Source organism: Heterocephalus glaber, unplaced genomic scaffold, assembly GCF_053883595.1.
Source record: "Heterocephalus glaber isolate CG9 unplaced genomic scaffold, H.glaber_assembly_v1.0 deba00001509, whole genome shotgun sequence".
In the NCBI taxonomy this organism is placed as follows: Eukaryota; Metazoa; Chordata; class Mammalia; order Rodentia; family Bathyergidae; genus Heterocephalus; species Heterocephalus glaber.
Genome location: NW_028258325.1, coordinates 34,824,846 through 34,847,372, shown reverse-complemented (window position 1 = coordinate 34,847,372; position 22,527 = coordinate 34,824,846). Strand labels below are relative to the sequence as shown.

General features: G+C 34.4%; 1 protein-coding gene across 3 annotated transcripts in view; it reads right to left on the bottom strand.

Moving 5' to 3' along the window:
* Slc30a9 (solute carrier family 30 member 9) overlaps positions 1–22,527 on the bottom strand; it is a 76,407-nt gene that overhangs the window by 7,450 nt on the left and 46,430 nt on the right. For 2 of the 3 annotated variants that reach the window (XM_004849796.4, XM_013073992.3), the window contains 8 exons: positions 21,621–21,676; positions 19,628–19,763; positions 16,836–16,875; positions 15,686–15,757; positions 15,121–15,228; positions 11,706–11,871; positions 5,047–5,176; positions 1,695–1,808 (listed from right to left, as the gene is read on the bottom strand). In XM_004849796.4, the coding sequence (XP_004849853.1) occupies positions 1,695–1,808; positions 5,047–5,176; positions 11,706–11,871; positions 15,121–15,228; positions 15,686–15,757; positions 16,836–16,875; positions 19,628–19,763; positions 21,621–21,676 (822 nt within the window). Of the gene's footprint in view, positions 1–1,694; positions 1,809–4,577; positions 4,694–5,046; positions 5,177–11,705; positions 11,872–15,120; positions 15,229–15,685; positions 15,758–16,835; positions 16,876–19,627; positions 19,764–21,620; positions 21,677–22,527 lie in introns of all 3 variants that reach the window. The other variant, XR_002396704.2, reaches the window with a different exon arrangement.

Here is a 22,527-nt window from a genome sequence, read left to right as displayed (position 1 = left end):
GTGTACAAAATTTCAGTTTCCAAAAGAAAATCAGCTTATTTTCATGACTAGAAAAAATTATGTTCATGTATTCCCTTCTGGTTTGGTACTTCAACTATGAATAATTTTCCTTTAAGATTAAACATGCTTTATTACATTAGCCAAAGATGTTTCCACTTGCCTATGTGAGTTAAACTTAGCTTTGTGCTTTGAAAAATTTGTGTAATTCAAAAACACTACCAATGACTTAATAGTATCTAAACTACAAATTTAGTTAAGTAAAAACAACAAACTTCTCTGATTGTGATAAGAGGAAATACAGTTGAGAATGATCAATTATTCTTAAAGTATTGTTTTTTTGTTTTTTGGGATTTTTTTGGTACCGGGGATCGAACTCAGGTCCTTGCGCTCGCGCAGCAGGTGGCGAAACCACTGAACTAAATCCCTGGCAATCAATTATTCTTAAATGTGACTTCTGACTTCCTGTTTCTATTAAAGTACACAGATTTAGTTCATTAGTTTTCTTACCAGGGAACTAAAATCTAATAGAATAAAGTTCATTCTTCCTGTGTTACCCTACTCAAAAATAACCATCATTTTACATTCTATATAAAACAGTGGTTCTCAAGGTCCAAGGACTGTGGACATCCTGAAACCTTTGCAAGGGCACTTTAAAATCACAGCTATTTTCATAGTAAATAGTGAATAACTATGATGTTTTTTGCCTTTGTCACTATAACATATCCTATAATGGCCTAAAAGCCATGCTGGCACCTTTTCACAATTAAGCAAATGGAACCAAACTATACTACTGGTCATTTGTTCCTTTACTGCAACATACTCAACTGCTTTAAAAAGCTGGTTTTACTTCAAAATATCCTTTATAAAGTAGTAAAATGTATCAATTTAGTTAAACCTTAACCCTTGAGTACACTTTGTAAGATACCGTGACAGACCACCTCTGCTTCATACTGACATATGATGGCACAAAGAAAGTGTCCCTTTGATTGCTTGCTCTGTGAGCTGAAAAGATTGCTTTCTTATCAGAACACTATTTGAAAGATGTGCATAACTCAGTGAATTAATATTTTCCAAAATATCAATTTATATTATATAGAATCACAGGTAAAAAACCCATTCAGAGCACAAAAACAGACTAATGGATTTTAATATAACAATGCATAGTAGAGAATTAATCTTACCCAAAGAAAGGTCTAAACTTTGCCCTGAGTTACTAGATGGTGGTTTCTAGGCTCTTGAAAATCTCCTTAAGAATGCCTTTGTTTATCTGGGAGTGTTGACCACCATGCAGTCTAATGAGACTTATGAGGGGAGCTTTAGGTCACATAGTATCTGTTCTACATCAGGAGGGGCTGCAGATAAAAGGTCAGCCTCTTGTAGTCAACCCCACTGCTCCAGTGAAATCTCAAGACATCAAATCTCAGATGAGATTCAATGGGTAACCAATACTCAAGACAAGTGACACACTTCACTATCAGAAGAGTAATGCTATCCACAACTCCATGAGGAGAATACCACTTTTGTTCCACATTTGGAACTTTACTGGATTCTGCCCTGTATGCATTTACCTGTTACAGAGTTACTCAGAGTGTTAAGAATATGCATATGATATACTTAGCATAGTGTCTGATGCAGAGCAAGTACTCAAAACAGAGTTGTCACTATCATTGCATTATTTTATGAATATATCTTACTTTCAGTTCCTTCTCCAGCCTATCTACTTCAGCTCCTAAAGTGTCGATAATATTTTCTCCATGTTTAAGCATAAAGGTCTCTAATTCTTCAGGAGTTTTCACTTCTTGAATTTCCTATAAAGAAGAGAAGCAGGAAAACTAAATTTTTCAAAACTCTTAGTGGTACACTGACAATTCCTTTGAAAATTTATAATGAAACACCATAAAGTTTAATGAAAAATTTAAAAACTCTAGATCATAGGCAACAGACCACCTATTTCCCAAAAAAAATCAGTTCAGGACAATCCAGTACAATTTTATACAGAGGAAGAACTACAAAATCAGTGGCAAAAGAATATTAATGAAATAGTGTTGGGACAATTATTTTCCTGTAAAGAAAAAATACTAAATCTCTACCTCAGTCCATTAAATAAATAATCCCAAGAATATTAAAGATTCAAGGGTTAAAAAAGAATATAAAACTTTTAGGGCTGGGGATTTAGCTCAGTGGTACCGCAACTTGCCTTGCAAGCACAAGGTCCTGAATTTGATCCCTGGTACCCCCCCCAAAAAAAGAATATAAAACTTTTAGAAGAAAAAATGATATTTTTGTGACAATGGGTTAAGCAAGGATTTTTTTTGCATAAGATAAAAAGTACTGAGGAAGAGTACAAATTTGACATTAAAATTATAAACCATATTAAATTTTCCATACAACTGAAAAATGATATTGCACATATACAACTGAGAAAGTCTTAGTATCTAGCACATTGGAAATGAAATGTTTACCAAAACACCTGTCAGAATAATACAAACTAACTAAAAACAAAACAAGAAGCAAAGTAGAGGAAAGCCCAATGGTCAATGAATTTCAATGTTTGTTTGTTTTGGTAATGGGGATCGAACTCGGGCCTTTGAGCTTGCAAGGCAGGAGGCAGAACCACTGAGCTAAATTCCCAGTCCAAATTTCAATGTTTATTAACCTCATTACTCCAAGAAATATAAATTACAAGATATTACTTCATCAGGAAAAATTTGAAAACTATCAGTATAATCCAGTAAGAATATGGGCCGGAGATTTAGCTCAGTAGTCCTGCTGCCTGCCTTGCAAGTGCAAGGTCCCGAGTTCAATCCCAGATACCAAAAAAAACCCCAAAAACCAAAGAATATGAAGTAACAAAAACTTTGATACACTGATGGCAGAAGTTAAATATATTTTGGAGAATAATTTGATAGTATCTACAGAAGCTACAGCTAAGAATGTATTCTCAATGGCCTTTACCTATTTTAAATCTAGCTATCTATACACTACCCTGAAGAAACATTTGCCCATGTGCAGGAGGAAGCATGAATTGAGAATGCCATCAAAGTTGTTTCTAATAGTTTAACACTGAAAACAATATAAATGTTCATCAATTGGAGACAAACCACATAAATTGCAACATATTCATAGGATGGAATGTTTTATAACAAAACAATAAATTATCTAGAGATATATAAATTAATTTAACATGAAAGAATGTCAAGAACAAGCAAATTATACAGATGCATAAAGTATGAAACCATTTACACCCAATTTTTCAAATTTTAAAATGTTATATCATGCTTAAAATCCTGAAAAATAAAAGAGCTGAATAGAAATGACAATACCAAATTCACCATGAAGCTAATTCTAGGAATAGAAGGAGAATAGAATTAGAGAAAATGGGAACTTCAATTGTATTTGTCATGATTTTTTATTTTTTAAGATCTTAAGCAAACAAATACAGGTTAAGCACCTCTAATCAGAAAATCCAAAATGCTCTGCAATTCACAACTTTCTAGGCACTGATTTGACACTCAAACTCTGAAATCTGAAACATTTCTGGCCCTGAAGCATTTCATATAAGGAATACTCAATATCAATATATATATACAAATACAATGTTAAGATCTGACAAAGGCAAGTGGCCTATCTGTGCTGTTTGTTATATCATCTCCTGTAATTCTCTTTCAAACTACAGCAGTGTCCCTTGTCTGTGGGGATATGTTACAAGACCCCAGTGGGTGCCAAAAACCACAGACAGTACAGAACCTTATGTAGCCTATGTTTTTTCCTATGCCTATGTTAAATTTATAAATTAGGCACAGTAAGAGATTAACAATAATAAAACAATTACAGCTATGTACTGTGATAAAAGTTCTGTGTCATCTCTGTCTCTCTCAACTGCCACAGGGCGGGTAGCATATACAACATGTAGTGTACATGCAGGACAGAGGGATAATTCATGTCCTGGGGAAAATAGCACAAGATTTCATCACACTATTCAGAATGGTAATTTAAAGCTTATCAACTATTTCTGGAATTTTCCATTTATTATTTCTGGACTGAGGTTGACTGTGATTAACTAAAACCATGAAAAGTAAAACTGAATGAGATGAAGGCAACTGCCATATTCTTATTTTAATTTTTTGTTTTCTTTTGGAATATTGGGGATTGAACCCATAGCTTTCACAATGAGTTACATCCTCAGTCATTTTCTTTCTTGAGACCAGATCTTGCCAAGTCACCAAGTTACCCAGGCTGGATATGAACTTATGATACTCCTGCCTCTGCCTTCTACAGTGCTGATACAGACATTCCTCACTTAATGAGAGTTCCAGTCCCACAACTAAGGCGTTGAGTGAATTGGTTGCTAAATGGGGAACTGTATATAGTATATACACTACAATATTCAGAACGAAGAACTCTAACTTGATGACTTTGCTTTTATTTGTATAAATACAGTACTGTGCTGTACAGTACAACCAAGAGTTACACAAGGTATACTGCACAAAAAAAAGACATTGAGGTTCCATAAACAAAATGTACAGAACTGTACAAAAAAAATTTAAAAAGACAGGTTGTAAGTCCAAACAGCATACCTCAGTCCTAAGTCTGAACAATCGGTAACCAGGTCCTCATTATAGGAGGAATTATACATGTGTGCCACCATGGCCAGCTCTGGAACTGCCATCACAGATTCTGAAGTCAGAGGTATCTAAATTCACAGATGTGTAAATAAAACTTTAGGCAAGTTACATAATCTGGGTCTTAATTTGCCTACATGTTAAAATGAAAATGTTATTTTACCTCACTGGGTTGAGAGTAAATCAGATAAAATAAATAAAATGCCTGGCACATAACAAGCACTAACAGCTTGCTGGGTTTGCTCTTCTGCTGTCTTCTCCAACCCAGTCTACAGAAAAAAAAAGGTTCTTTGTCATATTTTAGAACCTAAGAAGTTGATAGCTGAAGTTACTTTAAGACCTATGAAAGAAAGTTTTCATTTATTTAAAAAATATTCTTTTCTGCCATCAGCTACATAAGAAAATTTTAAACACATAAACTTACTTGTAGCATTTGGTCAAAATCTTGTTTCTCCAAATATGATCTTGTAACAACTCGTCCATCAAAATCCACTTCTGCCTTAAATCTTACTTTACCTAATCCCAGATCCGTGGCTTTAACATCATGAATTGCCCTGCAATCAGTAACAATACATACAAATTTAAACATATATACATACATACATATATACATACATAGTGCAATGGTACAAAGCCCAGAATTCTTGTTTTATCTACACCAGTGATGAAAATAGACAAAGATGCCTTTGGAGTAGTTACCATAAAGCATCACCTATCATTTTCTGAGGTTAAATTTTTATATATAATGCTATACAAATGTGCAAATTATCAAATATCTTATGGTAATTTGTATACATATGAGTGACAAAGCTGGTGTATTAAAAAATCAACTCTAAATTGCCTTTCTAAAATGCTGTCATATTATCTCATAAATCTTTCTCCCCATATATTCACTTACCAATTTCCTAAATACCATTTACAAAATGGTTTTGGGTTGATAGTAGAGTTTTAGAGTATATTAATCATTTTTTTAAAGCAGTAGTGGGGATCAATCCCAGGATCCTGACATACAATGCAAGGTTTCTAATGGTCTTCAAACAACTTGGTGAAGTATTACAAGAATGGGATACCATATAGGATTGATGAGAGAACTAATAAGATAATATATAAAATGCTTAATATGGTACCAGCTATAAGGCAAGCATTTAATGAATAGCTTTTCTAAAATAAATAAAGTGGTATCTTTTTTTTTTTTTTGGTACCGGGGATCAAACTTGGGACCTTGTGCTTGCAAGGCAGGTGATGGAACCACTGAGCTAAATCCCCGGCCCCTATAAAGTGGTATCTTTACAGATGATAAAACAGTCTCAGAGAGGCATGGTGATTTGGTCAAGATAGTCCAATTAGTGAAAAGTAAACCAAAACTCCTCCACACTGCAGCTCTTCAGACAACAAAACCCAGCCTTTCTGTCACACCTTTCTGACTCTCAGGAAGGAAGGCAGATGCTAAACTACAACCACTTTTCAACCCTTCTATCCTAACCCTCAGGAATCAAATCTTCCCTGCTAAATAACTGATAAATCCTCTTCTTTCAAAAGTGACCACTATAATATCTTTTCTTTAAAGAGTATGTAAGAAATACCAAAACATTCTGAATCCTGAAAACAGAGTCTACTAGAAGAATAAGCTTCAGCGACATTCCAAGTACTGTTAAAAGGTTTGTGGGCTGGGGATTTAGCTCAGAGTGCAAGGACCCGAGTTTGATCCCTGGTACCAAAAAAAAAAAGGTTTGAGTGCTCTTGAGCAAATTACTTAAGTCCAAACAGCCAAATAAAGAAGCTGTATATATCACTAGAGGGTGAAATATGAATAAATGACTGAATACTTATAAAGTTATATGCTCAACTTAAAACTTGTTCAGACTGGCAAGAAATTATGTGTATTTTTTAAAAAAAGACTTATCTACTTCAGTCATCACAAAGTATTAATATATTTCATTATTTGACTAACAGGTAGCAGCTAATAAGTATCTTCTGATACTCTTATACATAACTGCAGAGAGAAAACTATTTGAGAACAAGCAGCTTATGAGATGCTGGAAATGATTGATCTATATCCTCTGTAGGCTCCTCTCCTTGAATGTTGGCTAGACTACTAGTTCCTTACTTTTAACCTACAGAATATGACTAAGTGATATGATATCATTTCCAACAGCACATGACTAGTGTGTGATTTTTTTTTTCTTGTTCACATTCAATCGCTATTATCTTATCACCTGGCATGTTTTGATTAAGCTGCCATCTCAAAGAGGCCACATGGTGAAGAATTTAATCCTGCTAACAACTGCATAATTCTAGAAGCAGCTCTTTCTTCCTTAAGACACAACTATATACTACTGTCGCGGCCAAAAACTTCATACCAGTCTATGAGAAAGCCTGACATAGAGAACTCACATAACTAGTGCCTAGATTCCTGACTCACAGGAGCTGTTACATAAGTACTGTTTAAAAACAGTAAGTTTGGGGCCAATTTGTCACACAGCAATACATAAGTAATATACTACTTAAAAAATTGCCATGAACTTTCTAGACGACTAGCACTTAATTTTTTCCAACAATTTAATTCACAGATCTTCATTGTTGCAAAAAAGTTTAGAGTTGCTGATCTTTTTCAGTTTAGCTCTTTTTTAGACTTTAATAAGCAATGGGTGGAGATGACAATACTCTACATCCAATAATGGGCAGAATAACAAGGCAAAAATATCAACAGGAAAACTGAAGTCTTAAACATTAAAACTTATCCTAATAAACATCTATAGAACACTCCACACAACAGAAGATATTTTCTTTTCTTTTTTCTCTATTTTATTAGTATATGTATGCAAAACATAATAAATACATTTATCATGGGGAACTGGTAAATACACATATCACATCTTGACCCTTTTTACTTCCTCTTCCCCTCCTCTACCTCCTACCTATCACTATCACTGGATGAATGGATAAAGGGTGGTATAGGGCCGGGGATTTAGCTCAGTGGTTCTGCTACCTGCCTCACAAACACAAGGTCCCAAGTTTGATCCCCAGTACCAAAAAAAGAAAGAAAGGTTGGTATACAGGGTATGACAGAAAAACATGATGAATGTTTAAATTCAAAACATTTATAACAGTAAAACAAACACTACCATTAACCTCCCTGAAAGCATTCCCTCTTGTTCTGAACACAGCTATCCTATTGTTTGTTCTTGCCACTTTCTTTTAGTTTGAGTTTTTTGAGTTTTGTTTGATTATTTTTAGAGACAGGGTCTTGCTGTGTATTGCAGGCTGGCCCTGAGCTCACTGTGTAGCCCAGGCTGACTTTGAACTACCAGTGATCCTCCTGTCTCTTGCCACTTTCTGAAGCAGTTCTGGAAGTCCTCTGTGTCTGTGGTTGCTCTCTCACACCTGCCTTGGTGCCCTGTATCAATTCAAAATGTTTACCTTTCATGGTCATTTTGACTTTGGGGAACAACCAGGAGTTACAGTGTCATATCTGGTGAATAAGTGGAGGAGGACACACACTGTAATATTTTTTTTTTTTTTGGTACCGGGGATCAAACTCAGGTCCTTGTGCTTGCACAGCAGGTGGCAAAACTACTGAGCTAAATCCCTGGCCCCTCACATTGTAATATTTTTACACGAGCCTGTTTTTCCATTGGATGGTACTTGGCAGCAGCATTTTCCATATTTTTATCACATTGTATAAAAACACAAATAGACTTCGAGGAGGGTTTCAGAAAGTAGTGAGAACAATGGGATAAGTGTGTTCAAAGTGAAGGGTAGTACTTTGAGGGGAATAGAGGGCAATGTGTCTTTTACTGTAATAATTTTTTAAATTAAAACATCCACTGTAGTTTTCCATGTCTATATGTATGACAAAATATTAGTCATAAAAAATGAAAGCCTAACATCTGTGGCAACATGAATGAGCCTGGAAAACACTATGTTAAATAAGTTAGACACATAAAGACAAATACTGCATGTCATGTGGAAGTTTAAAAAGTTGATCCTATTAAAGTAGAGTACTGTATAATATTGATTACTAAAGCCTAAGCAAGAGGAAAGGGAGGAAAAGGATAGAAAGAGGATGGTTAATGGGTATCAGTTGCATGTAGATATATCTATGGTTCCCCACAATTATATACTTCAAAATGACTAGTAGAAAGGAGTGTTTCCAATCCAAAGAAACAAATGTTTGAGGTGATGGATATGCCAATTACCCTGATCTAATCATTACATATTGTATAGATGTAATGAAATACCATGCTATATTTCATATGTATAAGTATTATTCACAACTAAAAATAAAAATGCATATATGAAAAATTAAATTTAAAAAGGAATTAGAAAATATTTTGAGATGAAGGAATATGATCTAATATATCAAAATTTCTGGGATGCAGAGAAAGCAGTACTTAAAGGAAAATTTATTTGTAAATGTCTATATTAAATTAAAAACTCTGTATTCCCAGCTACTTGGGTGGCTGAGGCAGGACAATCACTTGAGCCCAAATGAGACCAGCCTGGGCAAATGGTGAAACTCATCTCAAAAAATGAAAACAAAAACAACAATAAAACTTGACCTACTATCTTAAGACATTGGAAAAAGAAGAGCAAACTAAAGCTAAAGCAACCAGAAGAAAGAAAATAATAAAGAATAATGCAGAAATCAATGGAAAAAAAATAGAAAAACAACACAGAAAATTGATTAAACCAAACACTGGTTCTTTGACAACAAAACTGACAATCTTTAATCTTTTTAAATGGCCAAAAGACTCAAATTAATATAATCAGAAACAGAAGATGAGACACTATAACCAAGTCTAAATAAACAAAAAGGATTTCAAAGAAATACTAGATAATTTAGAATGGGCAAGTTCCTAGAAAGAAACAAGCTACCAAAACTGACTCGCAACAAATAGACAATCTGAACAGGGGGGAGGGGGAACAAAGAAAAAATTTTTAAATAAACTAGAAGTCTATTTCAAAAGAAATATATAGACTTCCAGGATGATGGTGGGGCGGTGAGCAGCAGAGACTTGGTGTACTGACATCGGAATATTGCAGTGTAAAGAGATGGAGGAAAGTAGGACTACCCAGGAAGGATCTGAAGCAAGAATTGAAGTCCTCAGGGAGAGCAAAGAGAGAGGCTTTAATGAAGAGGAGGAAGATAGCAAGCACTCTTTCTCCCAGAGCATGAACTCTAGGCGTGGGAACTGTGAATCAAGCCTGCAGATGCAGGGTGACTACTGGAAACCTCATAGGCCTCCACGAAGCAACACACTAGTGGAACAGAGCAGTGGATGCAGTGGACTGCAGGGGCTGATAAGTTATTCAAGTCCAGATGTCACCTAGGAGAGGGCGACTGGCCAATAGCCATCTTGGAGAGGGGCTAACTGGGCTAAGAACTCAGGCTCCCGGTGTCTTGGTGGGAATGCTGCGTTCAAGTCAGCAGGAGGTCAGGGAGTGGAGTTCAAGCTGGCAGGAGGCACATGGAATATTACAGGCTCAAAAAATATAGTTCCAGCCTCAGAGCCAGAAACCAGCTTGAACTTTAGTGGAACTACAGCTGCAGGCTGGCTGGGAATATCTACTACTCCACGGTAAGGCTACAGCTGGCTTGCTGGGATTAATCAATTTGGCTCTGGACTCTGTTTACTCGGATTATCTACCAGTGCCAGCAAAGACACACCTTGAATTGGACTTTATTTCTCCTTCTCTTTTTTCCTCTTTTCTGGTTCTTGTTCTTGTTTTGTTTTTTCTTGACTGTTTGAACATGGTTTCTAGCTTTTTCGTTGTTGATCTGTTCTGTTCTGGTCTGGTTTTTATTTCATTCTTTCTCTTTTCCTCCTGTTTTTTTTCACCAATTTCCCAAAGTTTGTACAATCTTCATTTGTCCTCTAGCCTTGCTTCTAATCTCTTCCTCTTCTTCTATTTCTCTATTTCCCCTCACCACACCCCTTTTAAATCTTCTCCACTAAAATAAAATTGCCATACTAAGGGCTTATTTATTGCATGTAATTTTCTGGTTCATCGTACAATCTGTTACATAACCACAAATCTAGTTCATACAATTAAAGGTGGCAAGTTAATAGTTACCACAGTTAACTAGGCTGTATTTGATGCTACTATTATTGCTGATTGTACTACTTTAACCAAAGTGACACAACTGTGCTAATCAGTTCTTCCTGGTATACCAAGACTGAGAGCCAAGGGCCGGGGATTTAGCTCAGTGGTTTCACTGCCTGCTTCGCAAGTGCAAGGACCCAAGTTCGATCCCCAGTACCAAAAAAATAAATAAATAAATAAAAGTACCTAGTAATCAATCTAATGAAGGAAGTAATTAAGACCTCATATAGAAAACTACAGTACTCAAAAAAGAGACTGAAGAGGATATCAGAAAATGGAAAGATATCCCTTGTTCTTGGGTAAGAAGAACCAATATAGTGAAAATGGTCATACTTCCAAAACTGTTATACAGATTTAAGGCAATTCTGATCAAAATCCCAACAGCATACCTCACAGAATTAGAAAAAATAATCCTAAACTGCATTTGGAACCAGAAGAGACCTAGAATAGGCAAAGGCAATTCTGGGCAACAAAGGCAAGGCAGGGAGCATCATAAACCCTGATTTAAAATTATACTACAAAGCTACTATGATAAAAACAGCATGGTACTGGCAAAAAAACAGACCTGAGGATCAATGGAACAGATTGGAAGATGCAGAAACAACTCCAAACATACTCGGCCACCTATCTTTGACAATTTGAAATTGCAATACAAATATAGGGCAAGTATAAATGTAATGATTTAATATTAAGTGGTTTCACATTAAGGAGCTAATTACTTTATACACTGCTATTCTCATTTTATCACTTGATTATGCCTTATTCTAAAAGTTAAGGAATACCAAATTTAAAAGGAAGCATATAAGAAGTTTCCTAAATGTACCTGCTTCCTTCCAAGATGATAATTCTGAAAAGTAATAGATTTTTAAAGTTCCAGAAGCTAGGAATCCAATACTACCTCTGAAAACACAAACCCCACATGTTTGTTTTTCATGTTTTTGTAAGCCTTAACAATATCACCAGAGTAAGGCTGACCTTACTGATGGGTCACTTTCCAGGAGTTCAGTAAGCCGTTGTACTTGCTCTGGTTGGATGGATCGTCCTAAGAGTGCTTCTGTGTTAGTGTAGATCAGGAATGCTGAGACCACACCTAATAAGGTGCCCACACCCAAAGAACCGAGGCTGTCATACAATGGATTGCCTAAATAAAGTACATGGGAAAGCAGCAAATTAACAGTTATTATTTCAATAAAAACTGCCTTAGAAAGCAAATAACCAGAATTAGTCAAGGGGACTCAAAATTCAATTGCAAATTGAATATATTAAAAGTTTTTTAAATGTTCTTCATGGAGAAATGATTACCAAAGTGAATGTAATTTATATATATTTCTTTTTTTCTTTTTGGTACCGGAGATCGAACTCAGGACCTTGCACTTGGCGAGGCTGGCACAGTGCCACTGAGCTAAATTCTTGGCCCTAAAAGTTTTACATTCTTTTTTAATCCTTAAGTCTTTAATCTTCTTGGGATTATTTATTTAATGGACTGAGGCAGAGATTTAGTATTCATTCCAAATTCCTTGAGTTACCTCCTTTCATGACTCCTACAAGTTTTACTATACTTCAAAACAAGAATAGGTATAATGCCTATATATTACATGAGAGTATTATGTAACTTAATTATTTAATATCTGTTTCTTGCATCTGGTCATGACATAGGTGAGGACTCATAGAGAATTTTCAGATTATAGATATCCTTTTCATATATATATATATATATATATATATATACACACACACACACACACACACACACATACACACACATACATATATATATAAAATAATCAATTTATTTTAGATATATCAGTAGTGTGCTTTCCTATCCCAGATTGGCAAAATAACCATGAAATCAAGCTTTAAGAAATAACATTTTTTGTGTCTTATTATTACCAACATCCTGTAAGAGAATTAAACCCTACAGAAAATGATATGGCTGACTTTTCTCACTTGATCAATTATGATATCTAATTAATTAGCAATTCTAGATACAAAGCAGAGAAGATCCCCCCGCCCTCCCCATACTGCAGATTGAACTAGGACATTGTGCTTGTGAGGCAGGCGCAGCGCCACTGGGCTAAATCCCTGGTCCAGAATGCAGAGAAGTTAATTCATTACATGAAACAAATGCCTGAGGTTCATAAATGTGGTTCCAGGACCAGGAGCATCAGTATCACTTGAGAATGTGGGAGCAACACAAATTCTCAGGCTCCATCTCAGAATTTCTGAATCAGAAATTCTTAAAAATAAGAACCAAGACAGATTATGTAAAGGTACAAATCTCCAATGATGAATATCATTATATTGTATACCTAAAATGTACCAATAAAATTAATTTAAAAAAAAAGAAATTCTGAAGGTGAGGCTCACTACTAAGTGTTTCATCAAGTCTTCTAGGAGATTCTGTTTAAAATCTGCCTGAGGTTGATACAGCTTAATTCTTTCTCAGAACTTATGATGAAGCCTAATTTACTGCCTATGAGGGTACAGGTAATATTTATACTACAGATATTAATGAATGTTATACTTTATAAGCTTTATACACATGGCTTTTATGAAAAATCTTATTTCAAAAATGAAATGTCATCCATATTACATTAACTATTTTAATGCTTGATAAAATATTTATTTTACTAAAAATCTCAATTTATATGTCAATTTTATTAATGCATACTCACAATATAACACTAAGTCAGGCATGGTGACACACGTATAATCTCAGTACTCTGGGAGGCTGAGGCAAGACAATCACAAGCTAGAGCTCAGCCTGGGTAACAGCAACTTAGCAAGACCCTGTCTCAAAAAAATTTTTAAAGGCCAGGGACATAGATCAGGGTGAAGGCCTTGTGTTCAAACCCATTACTACAAAAACAAAAAAATACCACTAAAAAGTAAACTCACTATCTCTATTATCTGATCCACTGGTAAGCCTAATCCATTACTAGGTTTGCAATTCAAAATAAATACTGCTCTTTAGAGAGCCAAATTAAATGAAGAATTCGTGTCCAAAAAGAGGTCTAAAACGGTAAGGTAAAGCAGAAAAACAATCAATACTTTTAGAACTATTTCAGATCACAGAATACACTGGAGAATGCTGCTTTAGTCTTAAAATGTACATTCAAGATGAGAAAGAACCATTTGTAGTTCAGACTATTTGAAGAAACATTGCAGAACTGTGGAAGCTCATTACCTGAAATTATTTTAAATATGCAAAAACAAATGGAGAATAATGGAAGTACAATATAGTTCTGTTCCAAAAGAATTCTAACTTCTGGTGTATATCTCCAATGATGAATGTCATTATGTTGTACACCTAAAATGTACCAATAAAAAGATATACAAAAAAAAAAGAATTCTAACTTCATAAATTGAGACTTTTCCAAATGGTTCTTTTGTTTCAGAAAATAAAATATTTTTTCTGCCTTCTCACTTACCTGTATTGTAGTGGCCCTCAAAAGATTTAAATAGCTACAAAAATGAGGATGGAACCAACTCAGTTAAATAAATACAGTGGCAACAACAATTATTAGCACTAGGAGCAAAAAAAGACAAATGAATAAGAGTCACAATATATATTTGGGAACTTGAGTTTATTAAAAGTTTTCTCATCTTAATTTCTGAGGTTACTATACCTATAAAAGTTTGAATAAAAGTTTGGTTACTATACCTATAAAAAGTTACTATACCTATAACATGAAAAGAGTTTAAAGATCAGAGTGATTGCAAAATTGAAGACACAGCTAGAAAGGTTTACAGTATTACAGAAATCTCCTGGGCAGGGAATATGGCTTAATGGTACAGTGCCTACCTGGCAAGGACAAGGCCCTGAGTTAGATTCCCAGTAACCACCCTCCACCCCAAATCTTCTACTAATACTTTTACTTATTTCTAATGTAGAGAAATTTTTTTCTTTTCTTTCTTTTGGCCGGGTTGGGTTTTTTTAATTTTTTTTTTTTTTTTTTTTTTTTGGCACAGGGGATCAAACTTGGGACCTTGCACTTGCAAGGCAGGCAGGCAGCAGCACCACTGAGCTAAATGCCCGGCCTTGTTTTTGGATTTTGAGACAAGGTCTTGCCATGTGTTCTAGGCTGGCCTTGAACTCACTATATAGCCTACACTGGCCTCAAACTTCTGGCAATTCTCTTGCCTCAGCCTCCTGAGTGCCAGAATTACAGGCATGTGTCACCATACCCAGCTCTAATATATAGAAATTTTCAGTTCAGGGAAAATCTAACACTTTTACTAACCAAATATTTCACACAAATAAATGATTACTATGGAATTAATATTTAATCTATTGGTTTAAAATTATTCAATGATATAAGAACAAAATTCCTATATATTAGAAAATTACGTAGCACAATAAATCACCTATAATTTTAAAAAAATTTACCTGTTATAGAAGTAAGGCTCATGCAAGTGGCTGCTATTGTCACTCCCAAGACTGCTGCAGTATCCTCCAATAATATAACATTGGTACTAGGATCACGACTTTCCATTACTTAATCATAGGAGAAAAGGAAAAAAACGGAAAATTTCTGAAATGTTAACTTGATATTATCACAGGACATTTAAGTAATTATCCAATTTAAACTACAAATTTAGATTAAAATGTAGGACAGATCATAATTTTTAAAACACTGTTCAAGATAAACATAATTTCTTGGCTTAAATGTCAAATTACTTTTTCAAGTTCTATAATCATACACAGAAATACAGTAGTCCACTTAAGTCAAATCCAAATAGGATCCATATACTCGGATTGCATTACATTTCTCTTATTTATTTTTATTTATTTATTTTATATTTCTCTTTTTAAAAGTGCTGTTTTATTCATAATATACACACAGGGAAGACACTGAGATACATATTTTTGCATCCATCTATTAGGAACAGAGCAACAATGTAAAGTGTTTTTTAATAAATAAGAGAATCAATCTGGCTTCTAAAATACATACCATACTTATAAAAAGACATTCCTTTGGCCCGAGCACTCCTACGAAGTTCATTTACAGCAACAAGAAGTGTTGCTGAAAGAAAAGTATTCATATCAGCAGGAAAGAAATTTCATACTTCCAAACTTTAAAATGGAATCTCAAAAGATAAATACACATAATACTTTAATGCCATGTTGGCAATAAGGAAAAATTCTAGTCATTATCAAGACTCCAATTAATCAAAATAATAAAATGAATCCCGGGCAGAGAATTTAGCTCAGTGGTTCTGGTGCCTGCCTCACAAGCGCAAGGTCCCAAGTTCAATCCCAGGTACCAAAAAACAAACAAACAAAAATAAATAAATAAATAAAATGAATCCCATATTTCTTTCTTTTTTTTTTTTTTTTGGTACCGGGGATCGAACTCAGGTTCTTGCGCTTGCGCAGCAGGTAGCGAAACCACTGAGCTAAATCCCCGTCCCCTGAATCTCGTATTTCGAAGCCATAGTCATTAAATAAAATTACTATGATGATAATACTAACTTATTGAACAGCCACTATCTGGAAGTCACCATACTCAGCACAATCATTTTTGATTCTCCCAACCTTTTGAGGCAAGTGGTATTATCACTATTTTACAGTCTATCAAAGATGAAGGGCATACATATACAATTATGATCTGTCAATTAAAATCATATTAATTTTAAAAATAGGTGAAGGACGAAACAGTCATAGGAAATTACAATGTTTAAGGGGTAAATATAGTATGAGTACAACAGTGAATTAAGCATTTTCATTTGATATTGTCATGAGAGTGCCAAAGCTAAGTATTTCAGAAATTGTGAAATGGTCTTATGGCAAAATAAGATAGCCTTCTCTCATTAACATTACTAAAACCTGATTTTTAAAAACTCCGTATAGTTATGTATGTAAGCTTCATTTCTGATGTACTCAGCATTATATGATACTCAGAATAAAACATTTTTCTCCTTCCTTCATCCATTACAGGACAACCGTAGTACATTATACAAAACTTTTCTTACTAAAAGCAGACAAAGCTTAGATTCCTATCTCATGATTTCATTAAATAGAACTTAGTAAAACTATAATAATGGACTGCTCAATATATATCACTAAACTGAGAACAAGAAGTACTTTGAGATACTACGTACCTCCTTCAGATACCAATGATCCTGCTAAAATACAATATGCCTAGAAAATAAATATTAAAATACAGAATAAGTTGATTATTTCACTAAAGAATCATTATTATCCATGTATAAATTTTCTAGTATCTAAAAACAGAAACAAAATAAAACTCAAGCTATACTATAAGGATCTTGATGGGAAACAATTCAAAAGAGGACAATGAGATATGAGCACAAATATTTGAAATCTGGGCTGTGGACACCAGATGCAGTAAAGTTCCATAACCATACCCAGGGCCGGGGATTTAGCTCAATGGTTTCGCTGCCTGCTGCGCAAGCAGCAAGGACCCGAGTTCAACCCCTGGTACCAAAAAAAAAAAAAAAGATCCATAACCATACCCATGTAATTTCTGGATTTTGTTTGAATTCTCAGTTTGAAGAGAATCCTGACTCAAAGTGCTATGTAGTTATAAACAGTAATAAATTATTTCTTTTGGTATCACCACTTCCTTCCAGTCCCAGGACACTCTTTAAAGATGGCAAAAGAAGTTTTAGTTCAAGATATATAAAAGAGTTAACTTACAGACACAAAATTATTAAAAATTTCAATGAAACTCAAATCAAACATCTGTAGAATTTTCAACATACCTTTTTGAAAACTGAGGTTTTCCTGAAACAAGTTTGAAAATTTCAAACCTAACCTAACACTCTCATAATTCTGTTCTAGAAACTGAAGTCTCCAAGGTTAAGTGATGTGCCTGAGTACACGGAAATGAGACTAGAAGCAGGCTTTCCATTTCCATTCTGGGTTCTTTCCACTGAATCTTACGACCAACCTGAAATTAATAACTGCTAATATAATTAAAATAGTAGCTAAACTTCCCAGTAACTCTACATATCCTTCTACTTCATGCCTGATTTAAGACACACTTATTATCCAATAAAAGGAGAAAGCACATATTATAGCCAAGGATTCTAAAATAATACGTAAAAAACATAAATTGGTTTATGGTGTGTTGAATCCATTATTTATTTAACAAAGGGCCAGGGTCTAACAGAACCTTATTCCCTCACTCAGAAAAACAAAAACTATTAAACTTACACACAACTGAAAATTTAATCTCTAACTTCAGAGATTACTCTGCCTCCATAAAGTTATGGTACTGGATTTACAAAGTAGCCAAACCTTTTCAGAATGAAGGAATACAGGTTTATTCAATTTAGTTATATTAAATATATTATAGTAAGAAACTCACCAATAAAAACTGTAGAAAACTGGTCAACAGCAAATGTAATAGCCCTGTTCTCATGTAGGTTTGTATGATATAGTAGGGTGTTAAAAACAAGACTTGATTCTGTCCTGCTCCATGACCCAGAATAGGTTTCAGTTACTCCCACATTCCAAAATGAAGTATTAGAGCACATATTCAGGCTTTGTCCCAGCCTAGGCCTCTACCCACTACACTGCACCCTGGCTCTATATCCAGCAAACCATTTTAGAAGAGCTGGAAGTAAGGAGGCCAAAACAGGGCAATGTCAAATATGTCTAGAATTATACCATGAGTTGCAGAAGCTGCAGGTGAGTGCTATGGGACCAGTTTGTGCTTGTCAAGGGAGCTAGTCAGGGTGGCCAAGGAGTGTAATCTCCAAGAAGTGCCCAAAGAAGGAAAAGACCGCTTTAAACATCTATAAAGGACAGAGGAGAAACCAATACAAAATAAGACTGCTGTGCTAGTACTTTTTTGCTCCCGACCCAATATTGGGCACTACCTTAAGATAGAAGAGGAGGACAGAAGCCTCAGCTAGGGCAACACAGAAGGTGATCTTCCTCACCTCATTTCCACCAGACTTCCAACCTGAAGGAGGCTCGTGCTCACTTCGGCAGCACATATACCAACCTGAAGGAGGCTTCAGATCTTAAAGCAAATGCTTTACATTTAAATAGACCTCCAACTTATAAATAGTAACAAGCAACTGGATACTGTATTTTAATTACTGATATGAGACTATTCTTGGAACTAAATGAAATAGGGTTCTTTTTCTTCAGCAGTATCTAAAGAACTTAATGGAATTGCCCAAGGTTTAATCAAGGGGGTTGGGCTTAATATCTCCAGATCTTTCTTCAATATCACCAAACATACGGATTTAGAGATCATGTCCACTCATGTTCTAAAAAGCACAAGACACATACCCTAGAGTGTATAGTCAAGAAGGTTTGTCATTCCCCTTCTTTAATTCACATTTTGTTTTAAATTTAAAAGGATCTCATCAAAATCTCACGTGTGGCACGGCGCCTGCCTTGCAAGAGCAAGGTCCTGAGTTCAATCCCCAGGACCAAAAAAAACCTCATGTGTCCACAGTTATCTTTTGGAAGATAACTGGTTCATCAGGGGGTTCATATCATAAATGGATCAATCACTGATGAGTTTATAGTTGAATAGGCTATAAGAGGTAGGGCCCAGTTGGAGAATGTCACTCAGGGCAGGCCTCTGAAAAGTATATCCTGTCCCCAGCCCCTTTCCCTCTCTCTGACTCCTCCTTTCTCTCTCTGCTTAACGGCTGCCTCTCTGCTTTCCTTGTAAGGCCTTTCTGCCATGATATGTCTATCTTAAAACCAGCTGACCATTGACTGAGACCTCTGAAACCATGAGCTAAAATATATCCCTCCTCCTTTAATTTGTGTATGTCAGGAATTTTGTCCCATTAATAAAAAGATGACTAACACAATACTATTATGAGAAAGGCATTCTATAGTGCTCAATCACTATGTCATACTACTTCCAAGCTGAGGGAAAGGATAGAAAAAAAAGGATTACCCATAGAAGAGATTCCATTGGCTCAGGATGAAGCAATCCCATAATTCCATGGTACCAAGAGAGTCCTGCACCCATCATAAAAATACCAACACCGCTAATTAGTGAAGAAATATACCGCATATTTGAAAATCCATACCTAAAAAATTAAAAAATTACAATTTATAAAAATAAAAATAATTTCCTTTCAAAGTATGTGCTTAATAGGTCTATGAAAAGCAAGTATTATTTAATTCAGGTATTTTCTAATTTCTATTATTTTAAGTACCAATATAATATTATTTAAGGGAGTTAAAAATATGACATACAATAAGAGAAAAAAAACACTCATTCATAAATATAATTCTTGAGAAATTTACTCCCAAACTCTATTGCACCTGTCTGGCACAGATGCAAATTCAAATAAGAATGCTTAATCAAAACTGCTCTTTGAATTTTTTTTTTTGCAAAGTTGTAATTTCAGCATAGAGAATTTCCAATTTATAGATATGACAATGTTTTTATCAGTTTGATTTAGAAAATTTTACTTTCTGCTAAAGTTTACACAAATTAATAACTTAAAAGTAAATTAAGATCCAATTAAATGTTATTACTTTCATTTCACATATTTTCAAGAAATTTTCAGGTTCTGGACTGGGGATTTAGCTCAGTGGCTCCGCTGCCTGCCTTGCAAGCACAAGGACCTGAGTTCGATCCCTGGTACCAAAAAAACAACAATAAAAAAAAAAAAAAAAAAGAAAGAAATTTTCAGGTTCTTAAAGATTTTATCATGTAGATCTGTACACTGCTAAGTCACTAACCATATTTAGCAATTTAAATTAATGAAAACTAAGTATAGTTTAAAATTTAGTCACACTAGCCATATTTCCAGTATTCAACAGCCACATGTAGCCAATTGGCCATACATATATAACATACTGGACAAAAATAAAATATTTTCATTATTGAAGAAAATTCTCTTGGGCAGTACTTAAGTAGACTATTGAAAATGCCTTAAGAGAAAAACCTTTACAACCTAAAATTTTAAAATTTTAGCCTCTATCTTAAAATTCTTGGTAGATAAAACTGGTCAGGAAAATCATTTTTCCTCTAGTAATATTAAAACACTATAATGATGTATAATTACCAAACTAGAGAACTAAGTATTTCCTATAATACAAGCTTACTGATAATGACAAGTCACTCAAAATATATTTTTATTTTTTATAGCAAGAGAACCTTCCTATCAAGAAAGGTATTTATAGGGCCAGGGATTTAGCTCAGTGGTTCCGCTGCCTGCCTCACAAGCTCAAGGACCCGAGTTCAATGCCCGGTACCAAAAAAAAAAGAAGAAAGGTATTTATAAAACAGAGAGATGAACACCTTCACAGAAATAAAAATGCACTTTTTCACCTTACAATTGATCAAATTCTTTTAATGAAGCTAGTTAAATAATGATGCATGTAAATTCAAACATTTTAGATGGCTATTAGTAGAAGCTAAAGAAAAAACTCCTTTCAAATCATTGACTAGATTCAGAGTGATATATTCTAAAAAGTATATTCATTTTACAAATACATATTTTGAAATATAAATAGAATATTATTTCTAAATCACAATAAAAAGATTTAAAATAAGTATATATTTAATAAAAATTATCACCAAAATTTTAGATTTGATAGCTTATTAGTCTAAACCTGAAACATGTTTCCCTGGACCAAAATAAAAACTCTAAGATCAAAATATGTGCTTTGTTATTAATTATCCAATATGGATAAGACAAGATCTCTATGCTGTGTACAAAGCATAAAAGTAATTTAAACTCCATTTTCGAATAATATATTGAATTTACTTTGACACAGTAGTGAGTCCTGCATATTACATACTACAGTAAAAATAAATGACCAAGTCTTTCACAAACTGCAATATAAAAATTGCAGATTTCCGAAATTCAGTTGCTTTTACTTCAATGACTCATTGCTAAAACAAACAAAAATAAAAGCAATAATATCCTTACGGATGAGTAGGATCTGGTGTTTGAACAGATTTACTGATGCCCAATGCTAGTAAACCCTATGGAGAGAAAGGAAAAAGATAAATATTCATTAGTAGTATAAAGGGTATAATACGATTAAGCCCATTTAGAGGGTGCAAGCTAATAATAACAGATGCATGTCCAAAGGCCCAGCAATTCTGGTTTCCAGTTCTTAGAAAAATAAAGATGGACTCAAGGGGGTTCAAAGAAACACTGTTTATGAAGATGAAACACGTGAAAGTAATCTAAAAATCCATTAGTTGGGAAGAGCCAAAAAAATGATAAACCATACATTATTTCTACAGTAATTTAAAAGAATGAGATTAGAGCTTTCTGTACTTACATGGAAAAAGTTCCTGGATGTACAATTAGATGGGATGGGGCAGAAAACCAAGATAGGGACTATACATACAGTATAGAACAACTTACATTTTGTAGTTTTTGCAAACTATAATATAAAGTTCTGAAAGAACACAAGTTTATATTTATAACTCTGAGGAAAGAAGTTTGATTAGGGTAGTCTGTATTATCTGATGTTTCATGAGAAGAGTAACCTGTATAGCTGTACAAACAGTAAAAAGTTTAAACAGTATGTGTTATACATGGACACATACATTTCTAATAAAACTGTAAAACCATAAATCAATGTATACATTGCAGTGATTATGTATGAAGTGGAAGGAAGTGAACAAAGAAAAACTTGTCATAACTAAGATTTTATCTCTTGGTTGGGGATGTAGTTCAGTGGTATAATGCTTGCACAGCATGTGTAAGGATCTAGGAATGATTGCCAGCACACTCCCTGCCTTCCCAAAAAGATTGTATTTCTTTTAAAAAATCTAACATAAATACAGCAAATTGCTAACATGCATATTCGGAATTATCAGAT